Raw genomic sequence first — 13,846 nt, 5'->3', positions numbered from 1 at the left:
GTATATCATGGGAAAATAATAGGGATCATGATTCAGTTGCTTTGTAATACAACAGTCACACAGATCTCCAATGTCTCAGTGGCTCTGACCTGAAGTGAAACAAACCTTCAAATGAAGTCAGTCAGATTAAATAATTTTTTTAAAAAATAAGTGGATTGTGTTTGGAATCCTTGGTGGTATATTATTTTATATTAAGATGTATCTTGGTTTTCTATTAGTGAATTATGTTAGTAATGTGGAGTCTTCACCTTACACAGTCAGACAAGTACTTGGATACCCAAAATAGCCTGGCTCAGGAGATTGGGCCAGACATTGTAAAGTCAGTGTGTCTTTACTCAAAGCTAATCAGCTACTCTCCCTTAGCTAGATACAAAAGGTCATTTCTGGTGTTGTGTTATACAGTTTACCTTGTCCCTTTTATTAGGATAAGTATTTGAGAATGGGAGATAAGCAAATAAATTGTGGGCCAAATACGAACATATTTTTAAAAACCCCACCAACGTTAATGTGTCAACATGTAATTTCTTAAGCCCAAATAAGAATCCTTCCTGAAAAGCAAGTTAATGCTAAAGACTGATTAACTCTGTAAGAAGGGAAATAATACTTTTAAATGTAGATAATATGAATCTGAGTTAAGAAGAATGACGTAAGGCCAGTAGATACTTGTGTAGATTATGTGCTAAAACTGACCCTTACAAAATACTTGTATTAGTCAGATTAGAGTTTCCATCTATGATCATATCAGTATTTCCATTTGATTTTAGGAATTTGAAAATTGGCTGTAAAAATGTGCTTCAGGTAAAACTTGAAGATAAGCATCAGGGGGCATGTTTTTTTTGGTGACTGTTTCTGGGAAAAGTACGTATGTGAAATGATGCAGAAAATCTATCTAGACAGTTAGGGACTGGCATTTTCTTCAGAGGGAGAAGAAAGTATAGAGAAAACTTTCTGTGAGGGCCCTCCCGCTCCATCTTATTTGTCACAAGGAGGTGCCTACTCATGTTATCTTTTACTTTTACTTGAATGCAAATATCTTTTTTGCAGTGAGAATGTAATTCTTTTCTCAGTGGTTTTGAATACAAATTTGGCTAGTTTCAAAGAATGTTATAGAAACCTATGGGCAAGATTACAGTTACAATTCTGGCATACTTGGACACAGTTGGGAGCTCTGATTTAATACTAGTGAAAATGGAAGATTTAAGGAAGTTTGTGTCTCCCACTTTAACGTCTCTCCCAATTTCTACTTGGGTACTTGACCAATTGAAATCATTGAGTCTTAACCCAAAACGGGGTTACATTTCTCATTGCTTGTTTTTTCCCTCAGATTTGAAACCTTCATTTCATATTACATTCTGATTACTTCTACTTTGCTCAATGTACAACCAATGAATTAGAAATGAGTGTTGACATTTCTTTTTTTTTTTTCTGTGTGATCTTTTTATTCTCACAGCTATCATGGTAGGCTAGTAGGCTGGACCCAGAGTATTACACGTACCCATAGCTGCTAATTGGCCTTCTCCTACAGTCGTTTACATTTTCATTGGTCTAGCTTTATTCTCACTCCTCTGTTTAAGAACTTTTATAACCACCCTCTCCCCAACACATTTACCCATTCATGTAGAATTTAAATGGGACAGAAACTTTGAAGTTTGTTTCTAGTTACTTTTTCCAGACTTACCTCCAATCACAAACCCGGTGTGAATCTTCTACCCTGGTTCATCTAGGGGCTCCCAAACACATATGCCTGTGCTGTTTGTCATGACTCAGATTACCCTCCCATTCTGATGCGTCAGTTTATTTTTTGTTCAAGTTTGAACTCAAGTCCTCCTATCCACCCAACTCCCAAAGAAAGTTTCCCCTGACACTCAAACCTACCATCATTTCTAATCTCTGAATCTAATCTACAAATTAATAATTTTGAATTTTTTCTCTGTGGTTCCTATCTTTTGGTTTTGTTTGATACTTCAGATGGACTGTGGCTTTGGTAATAACAGATAGATTTTAATGGGACTGACAATAGCAAAGTACATCAAACTTCTTAACACTGTCACAGATCCAGACAAGGTCAAGAGTTGCTGCCTCCCTACTCTGTGGTACTTGAGGCTTTCCCCTCTCATAACGGATTGGTGTTTAGTCATTTTCTTACGGTTTGCTATGAACAGGTCAACACAGACATTATGAGAAAGCAGTTAAAATAGCTGCCGTTTATTGAGCACTGTATCTGTGGTAATTGTCTTTCAATCATTGTTTAACAGCTTCTTAAGGGAGATATTAATATCTGCTTTCCAGAGAAAGAATCTGAGATTCCGAGGGGTTAAGTAATTTGACTAAGGTCACATGACTAGTAATTGATAGAGGGGGAGTTCAAAGCCATTCTCTGACTTTCAATCATATTGTGCTGTGCTGTCAAGTTTCGAATAGATGTGTACAACCTCCTAATTTTAGTTCCAGGTGGGCAGGAGTGAGTTATATTTGAGGGTCAGAACGAGAGGCCGGGCCAACCTCAGCCGCTGTGTTACCTGTTGTGTAGTGAAACGTGAAATTCAGGGTCCGGGTTTCATTTGGTGTCTTTTATGAGCACTGCATGTACGCTCAGTTTATAAAAGCCCCACAGTTCTTCCAAGTCCATAATTAAACTCCAGGTTTGTAATTTTTCCTTGCTATGGAAAGCCTTGCAATTGTGGCTCTTTAATTTCACCTGGGAAAGGATTATAGAGCTTTCTGATTTAATGAGCAGGTTTCATGTTAAATGTTGTCTGATTCTGAATCTCTTACCAAGATAGAGACTGTTCCAAGAACAGAGAGTGTTAAGGATAAGGAAACTGATTTCCTTCAAGTTAGTTCCTATATGAAAAATTTAATTATGTCTAGTGAAATGATTTTTAAGAATGAGATGATTGTGTAAAATTAATTACTTGGTTTTAAAACAGCAAGATACCAAGTTAGACCTAAACAAAAACACTACTGTTTGCTTTTTACACACAGATGACTTCCGTTAAGTGTGAAATAAACTTTATTTTAAAAGGCATAAAAATAAATACAATAGACTACTTGCTAAATGAGAGCATCCTGGGGACTTGATCGCTCGAGTAAGTTACGACATTGCTACACATGAATAGTAGGGACTGAACTGCAGTTGGACTAGATCTTTTGGCCAGTATTGGGTTGAATGAGACTTTTGATATCTCAGCCATAATGAATGAAGTTAAATTCCTCTCCACCGTAGCTTTTTGTTGCTGTTATTTATTTTTACTTATTTATTTGAATTGTAGCTACAGTTAGAAAAGGTTTCCTGGGATTAGGAAGTGTAATTATTTAGGCAGCAAAAAGTTGTTTTAGAAATTTTACTATCATTACGAGGAAGTTTTAAAAGGCTGGAATTCCATTGTCTTGTAAGAAGTAAGAAATATTTATTGATTCCCAAATGGAGCTGAAAAAAAACCTTTCCTCTTTTAGAAAGTTGTGAATGACCCAGCGAGAGCTCTAGTAAGCTTTACTGAACCAAGCTGCTAATAGTTATTTAATGTTATTCTTCAGTGTGAAAGAATCTCCCTAGATTTTCCTTTTAATCTCTTTGAATTGCAGGCTCATAAACCTCTCTGATGAGTCCTGCCAGTGTTTTCTTAGATCCCACCGTTGAGACAAAGGAGCCACAGAATTCTTTCACCTCTTGTTGTCAGACAAATCCAATAGAACACAAGGTCAGAAGGGCCTGTACTTCTGAAGGTTGAAAGATTCTTTTCCAAGTAACCACATAAATTATTTGATTTTATCATTATATTCCACAGGAATCTCTCTTCATAATGCATTGCTTTCTATATGTAAGTAAATTTGGATCTTTTTCTTGTCTCCATATTTGGCTAAGCTTTGGATACAGCACAGGATGTGAACGGACCTACATACCTTAGAAAAACTGAGCCCATTTACTTCAAAAGAATTAGGAATCATGTAGTGTAATTGGACTTAAGATAGAGTACCCAAATGCCACGCATTGCATTTTCTTTCCAAATGGCTGGGTTTGTTTGTTTTTAAGTTATTACCATTCTGGAGCTAAGATTCCAGATTTAAATCTTGTACCTATTCCTTTAATTAAATCACGAAGTCAGTTTATGTTTTCTCAATATTTTTAGTAGTGTCATGTTAACAGGAAAACTTTGAGATAGGATTTACATTTTCAGATACCTATTGAAATATTTCATTGTAATGAGCAAAAATATTTATAATATGTAATACTCAAAAGAAAAGGAACTTACCTACTTTGCAGATGCCATGCCTGATTAGAAGACAATTATCAAAGCTAATTACAGGGTTCCTGTGAGTTACTTTACAGGCTAGGGAAGAATTAAGTTTTCTAATTATAACGACAATGGTGGACAAGCAGAGATCATTGTTTAAAAAAGAAAAAAAAAACATTGATTTGTTTGTGCTTCTTCCTTGTAATCGTAGTTAGGGTGGAAGTTGCTGTTGCCCCATTCCCTGGACACCTGCCTCTCAACAAAGGATTGGGGTCACCTCCCCACCCCCTACATTTAGATTCACCTTTTACTTGTATGTGTACCCCTTCTGCTCATTATACAGTTCTCCAGGGATCCAATTTTCCCTGAGTTAATCACCCCCAGCCTTTTTCAGAAGTTGTTAGATTACCGTCTTTTCAAGGAATACACACTTTCTTAGGCTTTTAACTTTTCCCTAACTTTTGTTTCCTTATTTCTATTAAAAAGGGTAGCTCTTGGAGTCTCAGCACACTACCTTTAAAACTTTTTTGTTGAAATGTATCATACATGCAGAATAGTGCACCAATCCTAAGTATCCAGCTTGATGGATTTTCACAATAAACATACCCATCTAACCAGCACCCAGAAGGCCCCCTGTGCCTCCGGGTAGTCACCAGTTTCCCTCACACCCAACACCACAGTGTCATGCAACAACTCAGGGTAGTTTTGCCCGTTATATTTTATATAACAGGGAATCATATAGTATGTTCTCTCTTGTGTCAGATAGGACTTTTAAAACCAGAATCCCCCAAACTTGGACTGTGTCCACATAATATTGAATGATCAGATCAAATAGATATTTAGACAGCCACAGAACATGAGAATATTTTTTAATATACTTCTTTTAACTCTGACCTTGGGCAAAGTACTAACCACTTTTGCGTTCTGTTTTCCCTCTTATTAAAAGATACCATGTAAGTTGACCTGTCAACTAAGAAATAGCTTGCTACTTTAAAGTTACTGTATATAAAGAAAAAAATTAAGATGTAAAGGCCCCTTTTTTGAGGAAATAGAATAATAGAGAGGTGCTCCATGTGAAACAGCAACTAGCTGAGCATAACAGCTTCCTCGTGGAGAGGCACGGCAGTATGCTGACTTCCTTGGCAGTTATCTCTGCCAGTTATTTTTCATTTATTATTTTCAAATAAAAATAGCATAATGGATATATATGAATGGGTTGTCTTTTTGTGTAATTGCTGTATTGCAGGTGTGCAAGATAGGTTAGATTAAGGCTTATTCCTCTTGTCATTACCTCTGCCTTGTCTGATTTGCTTTAATTGATTTCAAAATTACTGAAGATATCGATCAGATACCCTGGAGTATAGCTGGCTTGATTATAAATTATTTACATCTGTTTTTCCTCTAACTACAGTCTGTTAAGTGCCAGTTACCCCCATTCCTTAATCTAAAAGTGTTTCATTTCCCCATTCAAGCAGACTTACCTTAGTTATTCTAAGCACTTGAAACATATGATTAAGATTTTTTTTTCTCTCCATGGGACTTTTAGGGAGAATTTTTAAAAAACTAAAATACTGAATAACCTATAACCAAGTGTGCTTTATATAGAATGTGGGAATTGTTTTGTTCAGAGATTACCTCACATACTGGTACAGTCCGTATAAGCTATTTAGTGGGCACAGCGATGGAGGAACTCCCCCTGACCACTGGGCAGGGTCTTTAGTCTTTGGATTTTAGGGTCCGTTTAATAGATTGTTGGTACCCAGTAAATATGAAGTGATATAATATTTGACATACTTAATAGAAAACCACAGTGAGTTCAAAATATTGTATAATTTTTTCATCTATTTTAAAATTGTGTAACTCACCAATAAATTTTAAACAGGCAGTTATTAAATATAATTAAATAGTAGGCATTCACACAACGGAACAAAGGAAAGCATTCTCAGCAAGTGAACAAGAGACTAGTGAGACAGTTAAAGAAAATTTCATTGGGGTGAAGGGTGGATTTTAGTAGTTTCTTTTAAGCATCGACTTCTAGAAGAATAATACAAGCATACATGAAGTATAACATGCCTTTAAAAACAAAGACAAGTGCTTATCTGTTAGTTGCTGTCTTTGTCCCAAAGTATACTTGTTTTAAGCAAGAGTACATGCTTCTACTACCTAAACTACACACTTACTAAATTTAGGTAGAATGCCAGGCTTCTTTGAACCTTCCACCTGCAGGGAAAACTTTGGCCTAGGAAATAGCAATAGAACATCAACACAATACAGTTGTATTGTATGGTTATTGAAACCTTTTAAAGTAAGTCTAAAGTTACCTATTTCTCTCTTGCAAGCAATTAAAAATCAGATGACTAATAGCCTCTTACATTTGGTTAGAGCTTTTTTCTTTAAAGTACTTGTAGACAGATCTCATTTGATTAGAACAACACACTGGTATTAGTCTGCTCTGACTGTCATAAGCAAATTCCATAGGCTGGGTGGCTTAAACAACAGAAATTTATTTCTCATAGTTCTAGAGGCTGGAATTCCAGATCAAGGTGCCAGTCAATATGGCTCCTGGTGAGGGCTCTCTTACTGGCTGTAAATGGCCTCTTTCTTGCTGTGTCTTTGATACTTTCCTCGGTGCCTGTGCATGGAGAGAGACCCTCTCTCTTCCTCTTCTTATAAGGCCACCGATCTATCAGATTAAGACCCCACTCTTATGGTCTTATTTTACCTTTGTTACCTCCTAAAAGTCTTATCTCTAAATACTTCAATGTATGAATTTTGGGGGGACACAATTCAGTCCATTAACAACCCCTCTGAAGTAGGTAAGAGATAGCTCAGTATATCTAAGGTATATTTCTAAGGTTAGAAAGCTGGTAAAATATTACAGCTAAGGTTCAAAAACAGTTATTTTTGCGCAACTCCATGCTTCCTTCCTTAGTTACAGGTATAGTTTGACAAAAAAAAAATTCCCTATCTCTCACAAAAATAGGGGTTACTAATCACAAGGAATCACCAAAATCAACTCCATGGCTTTTGTATGTTGCATATTTGTGGAAAATAGGATAGATTTTGACTGTTGAAGTTCATAAGAAGTGGACCCCAAGTCATGTAGCCTTAAAACTGCTGTCAGAAGTAATAAACTAAGTTTTTAAATGGTAAGTAAATTACAGCTGTAGTCACCAGGCTGTAGTTGTCTTTTCAGCATTCTTCATGGTTATGGTTAAAGTGCTGAATAAATGTCGCATTTTATATTTTACAGAAGAGGATCTAAGAAATATGGGACCAGTAGATGCTCAAGTATATCTTGAAGAAATGTGTTGGAATGAAGGTTGGGATTTTTTCTCTTGACTATAGTAAAGAAAAATATTACGGATTTTCTTTGAGAAGAAAAACTCATATTTGGAAATCTAAAAAAATAGTAATAGCTTGGCTTTCTAAATATATATATGTGGGTGGTTTTAGGAATATTTTTCATTCTAAACTTCAATTATTGATGTCCCCCATATGACTCATTTCTAGTTATTTTTCTAGTCTAATTAGATGTTAGGTATAGAAGGTTTCATAAGGTTTTCTTTTTTAAATTACTTGGGTTTTGATTTACTTTCCATCTGTGTAATAGGGAAAGTAAAGTTAAAGAAGATAACTTTTCCCATCCTTCCTCTGTTGACATATGAGATGAATTCCTATTAAAATTTTTGTTTATTTTTATTTCTTTACATGGAATCATAAACTATCAGGGCAGGGCTTTTAATATTATACTCTTCTGCTTGGAGCTTGGTTTTTACCCTCCCTTTTTGATTTTATGTCAGGTGAAAAAGAAAAATCTGTCACTCCCTTTTACCTACCATAACGTCTTATCTTTTTCCCTCTTCTATACCTAGAATTTTATTTTATTTTTTATTTTATTTTATTTTTTTAAGTTTTATTTTAGAGAAAGAGAGTGCACGTGGAGGGAAAGGGACAAGCAGACTCTGCGCTAAGCCTGACACAGGGCTTGATCTCATGACCCTGAGATCATGACCTGAGGCGAAATCCAGAGTCAGACGTTTAACCAACAGAGCCACCCAGGCGCCCTCTATTACTAGAATTTTACGACTTAAATCTAATTTCTCTACTGTTCTAATAGTTTTCTGAATTGCTCTGGTTAGACACTGTTAAGTTCCTTCTTCTAAATAGAACCCATGTGAATATCACACATCCATGTTTCTCTGGGAAAATGAAGAAAATCTTACTATTTCTTAGAATTTTTATATACTTTAACCCTGTAACTGTTGTTCAGCCTGCAGTAAAAATTCCCTAGGGGTTTATAAAAATTTAATGAGTGTGGATAGGCAGAAGATAAACAGCCCATCCATCCATCCTGAAACCAAGTTTACTGGAATTTTTTTTTTAAATAACTTTTTTTTTTAAGATTTTATTTATTTATTTGACAGAGAGGGAGAGAGAGAGAGAGAGGACACACAAGCAGAGGGAGCAGCAGAGAAAGAGGGAGAAGCAGGCTTTCCGCTGATCAGGGAGCCCGACGTGGGGCTCGATCCCAGGACCCCGGGAACATGACCTGAGCTGAAGGCAGACGCTTAACTGACTGAGCCACCCAGGCGCCCCTGGAATATTTTGTAATTTAACTTGGTGCTCTTAGGAAGGTGGGTAATAGGCTGTTGACTTAAGAGGAGAATCATGTTTGTGCCTCTGGGCCACTCTGCTCCTAAACTGCCAAATGAAATCCTAGAGTATAAATTCTTATTTGGGCAGTGAATGATTGAGAAACTTGAGGTTTTGTGTAACTGGGGCTCCCAGGGTTTTATAATAGTTTCATCAGAGTAAACAAGAGCTGCTATGAAAGTAGAATATACTGGTGACACAGGCTTTAGTGGAAAGGCTTCTAGTTCATGAAGGGGACAGACTAGAACATGTTATTTATCAAGGAGACCTGCCCAACTAAATACATTTTTTGAAAATACAGTATTGCTATCTCATCAGCTAACATTGTGTGTGTTTAATCTCTTCTTAGACAAATTAGTTCTTTTTGCTGCAGCTGATTAACATATTTTGTTTCCTCATGATTCCTGATAATATGAAAATAGTCAAAACTGGTTTTGTATTTTTTCCTTCAGTAGCCTTTTAAAATAAGTTTTTATTTTAAATCAATATGGATTGGTGGTTCAAGCATCTGTTCAGTCAACAAATACAGTGAGCTTTCTTTTTTTTTTTTAGATTTTATTTATTTATTTGACAGAGAGAGCACAAGCAGGGAAAGCAGCAGGCAGAGGGAGAGGGAAAAGCAGGCTCCCTGGGATCCATTACCTGAGCTGAAGGCAGACGCTCAACTGACTGAGCCACCCAGGCGCCCCTGAGCTTTCTGATACAAGTGAAAAAAACAAGATAGTGAAAGAAATGTACAACATGAAATTGTCAAGTTATAAATGTGTTACTATCCTTGGAATTTCCTTAAGTACAGGTGACAGTGAAGATATAGAAGAATCCTAACCACAGCCAATGAATCAGTTACTAGAAGCTTGAGTTAATCTTAAAAATTTAGGACATCCTGATACTTAAATTAAGGGTTTTTTATAAAGATGGAAATAATCCTTATTCTTATGAGAAAAAATACTGAGCAGCAAACAGCTGCATGAAGCCATTATTTCTGTGGGGATATTTATAAACTAATAATGTAAGTTTTGCAGTTGAAAAGAGCAATCTTGGCAGATGAAAATTCAATAAAAAGTGCGATCAGCTGGGCAAATAAAAAATTGTTTGAAGATTCCTTCATGGCCATTTTCAGAATAACCTTGGAAAGTGAAGATCCAGAGCAGGAGAAAAGTGGATGAAACCCTACATGATAGACATAGCCAAATTACCATAGTCTTGAGCCAAGGACAGTATGAAACAATGCATTTTATTACGCTTAAAAGCCATCCCTGAAGAACTGTTTAGAGTGGTTAACCTTTCCCCTTAGGGTTAGTCTGTTTTACAACTTGGTTATTTTGTCTTCAGTGTATTTAAAATGGTTTCTGTGAAGATATCACTTTAAGTCATAGATAATATAAGAAGAAATGTAACAAGATGTGAATTTTTAGTGAGCATTAACATTTGGAATCATCTATGACAAAACTCCACAGTAGCCCATGGTGGCCTCTGCATCATTTACTGAGCACATGTCACCTCAGATTGTTTCTCAGTGCTCACTGAGGTGGTAAAAAAAGAAGAGGGACATTTAGCTTAAGAAAACCAATGGTTAGAATATGTACACTTTTAGACAATTTAATAATGAAACAATTCACTTTTGAAATTGGATCAGACAGGGAAGCTATTAGCATTTTAAAATTCCAAGATTAAATTATTTTTCTTTATGGACAAAAAAGACATTGTGGTGAAAAATAAAAAGGAGGATTAGGTGAATGAATTCATGTTTTCCTTACTGGTAAAAGAAACATGTAAAGTTGGCTTATTTGTTAATTTTTCCAAGGCCATATTTGATTAGAGAACAAATACAAGGCAGTTGAATTTTTTCTTTTTTTCTATTAGTGGCATATGATGAAACCTGAGTGTTAAGGAATAACATTTGAGAATTGAATGAAGTTATTTGATGTATCTCTAATAAATTATGACTGTACAGTAAGCTGATCAGTAATTATTTTTCTTTTACAGTCACTTCTCAGTGACATTGAAATGGAATGATCAGTGGATCAGATTTTTTCAGTTAAAGGACATGAGCATTTCAGGTTCCCAAGAAGATGGTAGACTTAATAAAATTTCCACCATTAGTAGGCTAAATGTTGCGCCGTATCGCCTCTGTTGGGCATCTCACTTCACAGAAATAGTGATACTGGAACAGAGTATCTAAATGTTGAACTTGATAAACAGTTAAGTTAGCAGGGCACCTGGGTGGCTCAGTTGGTTAAGCATCTGCCGTCGGCTCAGGTACTGAGGATCGAGCCCCGCAATAGGGCTCCCTGCTCGGGGGGATTCTGCTTCTCCCCCCACCCCCACTCGTGTTCTCTCTCTCAAATAAAACCTTAAAACAAAACAAAACAGTTAAGTTAGAGTTTTCTCTAAAAGAACATATTCCAGGCAAAAGCATGTTGCTCTACAGTAAAACATGGAGAGCTATTTCTCTCTTTCCTTCACAGTAGTATTTTTGACCGATACATTGTTGAGAGGAATGTAAAATTTATATGGATCTTAAGAAAACAGAAGACTTCAAATAAATGTCCTGGGTCGCTTCTGAGCATCTGCTCTCCCCTCAAGATCTTTGGGCTATTGATTTGTAGCTTTAGCCCTCTACAGATCTCTACAGATCAAGATTTTTTGGTAGATAATTTTTAGAAATACTGCCCCATACAAGAATTTGTTTCAAGTTCTCATTTAAGTGTGTTTTATACTTGCATGTTTTGCAATTTCTATGAGATAAACTGCATTTTTTAAAAAGTTGTTGAAATAGTTACAAGCGTTTGAGGCATTTTGTTTTTTGTTTTGTTTTGTTTGTTTTTTTTACAGATGATCACTCTTTTTCTCTGAGTTGCCGATGTGGTGGAAAATACAGTGTTTCTAAGGATGAAGCAGAAGAAGTTACCCTGATTTCTTGTGATACATGTTCACTAATTATAGAACTCCTTCATTATGGCTGAAATTGTTCACTAAGTGGGATCCTTTAACTGTGTATTCAGACATGTTGAAGAGAGCCCATTCAAGTAAATGTATAAAGCTGATAAAAAGAAGTAGGATTCTTTTTTTGGTCAGCTTTTATTTGCAGAGAAAGTATAAGACTGTCAAGCAAGGGCCACCCCAGATTAATAGAAAATTAATTTAGTTACTTATATGTATTTATATTTTATATTTATAGATCACCAAAAAAAAAAGGACTTGAATTATAAGTTATATTTTGTGAATTCCCATCTGAGAACTTTGTTATTTGGTCCATTTTTCCTTGGTATAAGAATTTTCCATTTCTTTAAGCATGTTTCCTCTTATAATGGGTCACAGTATCATCATGTTTCTTTATAGTTACTGAGTTTCTGAAGTAACATGACATTTCTAGCTGCTAAAGTTACAGGCCTATTGTACAAGTATCTCAAAGTCTCAAGTCATTGGGATTAAATTATAATCTTTGTGAATAACATGTGAGCCTAGTACTCCCATAATGAGGGCTGGATATGGATATTCATGAAGTTATTTCAAAGTTAATAAAGAAGGTAAAGTGGCAACTGTAGAAAGGATAGCTTTGGAGTGAAAAGACTTGACTCGTCCTGACACTATATTTCCATATTCTTCGTGTGGCTACATTAAAGGGAATAAAGCTTGAACACTGCCATCTTCAACTTTAAATGTAACTTAGGAAATGGTAGCTTTAAAAAAAAATAAATAAATTTGATACAGATGCATTATTTTCCTTTTTATTTCAAAGTACTAAGTATTAATTCCTGTATTTATGAATAAGGAACCACACTGCATTGCTGGTATAATCAAATGGACTTTTATAATGTTATTATTGATTATAATAGACTCTAAAGATTTTATTTTTCTGTATATTTGATACTTTATGTACAGTATAAGTCAGGACTCATTTAAAAAAAATTGAGGAATCCTTTATGGGATCACTGGAACTTTATTACTTAATTTCAAATGAGTGAACCAAGCATGTGTCATAGCAGCTTTTTATTAGGTTGAACCCATGGTATTTATTATTGGTTTGGACTTAAAAGACTAGTTACTACTCTGATGTGTAAATGTAGCAAAAGTATGAGGCATATTCAAGAAAAGATTACTTTCGTTATAGCTATAAAACCAAAAATTCAGAAGTGAGGTTGTCATCCAGGTTTTTTCCCTAAAAATATTTTTATATCTATCATAAAATTTAGATGACTTTCTTTTTTAGATTTGAACACTGCCATCTTCAACTTTAAATGTAACTTAGGAAATGGTAGCTTTAAAAGAAAAATAATCTGAATACAAATTTAGATGACTTACGTTTTTATCCATATATTGGAACTAATAGAGCTTGCAGTACGTGTCGTTTATTCTTTACATATAACAATTACAAATGATTAAAACTAAGTAGCAAATAGTTTATTAGTAAGTACATGGTTTCAGTGGCAATAATAAATTCACTTGGAGAGAAAAATCAGAACAATAAATTCTTGCTAATCGTCAGAAAATCTGTGGCCATTAGGGCTGTCACGTAGAAATCCAAAATCACTCAGAGGCCAAATCTGTAAAATTAAAATGTGATTGAAGACAGTTAATGAAAGTGTTATATCATCATCATATTCCCTTTATTCATCCCTTTTCTTTGTGTCATATAAACACTTTCTCCTTATTTTTAGTCAAGAACAAATTCTCTATACCAAAATAAGACTTTAGAAAGTAAACTTGTATGTGCATATGTATTTAAACTCTAAAGTTTGGAATGCTGATATGTTATACAAGAAATTATACGTGTATGGTATGTGAATATATATGTATGAATATGTGTGTCTGTGTTTTCTTTTACTACCTTCAAAGTTAACTGTAAGCCTACGTATTTAAATATAACTTCTGCATAAGTATAAAGAATCCTGCAGATTATCCCACAGCCCCAAGTATTCATGTGTTTTTCTTCTTACTGTTGTGGCAAAAAG

At 35.2% G+C, this 13,846-nt stretch overlaps 2 protein-coding genes across 24 annotated transcripts in view; one reads left to right on the top strand and one right to left on the bottom strand.

The window, feature by feature from the left end:
* Nucleotides 1-13,846, top strand: part of DNAJC24 (DnaJ heat shock protein family (Hsp40) member C24) — a 65,513-nt gene that overhangs the window by 47,710 nt on the left and 3,957 nt on the right. For 2 of the 6 annotated variants that reach the window (XM_081798422.1, XM_081798421.1), the window contains exon 4: nucleotides 7,489-7,557. The exons of 1 other annotated variant lie outside the window; for it this stretch is intronic. In XM_081798422.1, coding sequence (XP_081654548.1) covers nucleotides 7,489-7,557 — 69 coding nt within the window. Of the gene's footprint in view, nucleotides 1-7,488; nucleotides 7,558-11,726; nucleotides 13,801-13,846 lie in introns of those variants that run through there. 3 more of the 6 variants (XM_081798426.1, XM_006728926.3, XM_081798424.1) reach the window with 3 other exon arrangements.
* The window catches only part of IMMP1L (inner mitochondrial membrane peptidase subunit 1), a 77,998-nt gene continuing 77,425 nt past the window's right edge, over nucleotides 13,274-13,846 (bottom strand). For 17 of the 18 annotated variants that reach the window (XM_081798411.1, XM_081798408.1, XM_081798410.1 and 14 more), the window contains one exon: nucleotides 13,274-13,438. In XM_081798411.1, the coding sequence (XP_081654537.1) occupies nucleotides 13,370-13,438 (69 nt within the window). In that variant the 3' untranslated portion in view covers nucleotides 13,274-13,369. The remainder of the gene's footprint in view (nucleotides 13,439-13,846) is intronic. The other variant, XR_014138622.1, reaches the window with a different exon arrangement.

The sequence above is a fragment of the Leptonychotes weddellii genome, chromosome 11 (assembly GCF_054177405.1).
Source record: "Leptonychotes weddellii isolate Sample4059 chromosome 11, ASM5417740v2, whole genome shotgun sequence".
Taxonomy (NCBI): domain Eukaryota; kingdom Metazoa; phylum Chordata; class Mammalia; order Carnivora; family Phocidae; genus Leptonychotes; species Leptonychotes weddellii.
The sequence above is the reverse complement of the archived record's forward strand: the minus strand, read 5'-3'. Positions and strand labels throughout refer to the sequence as shown.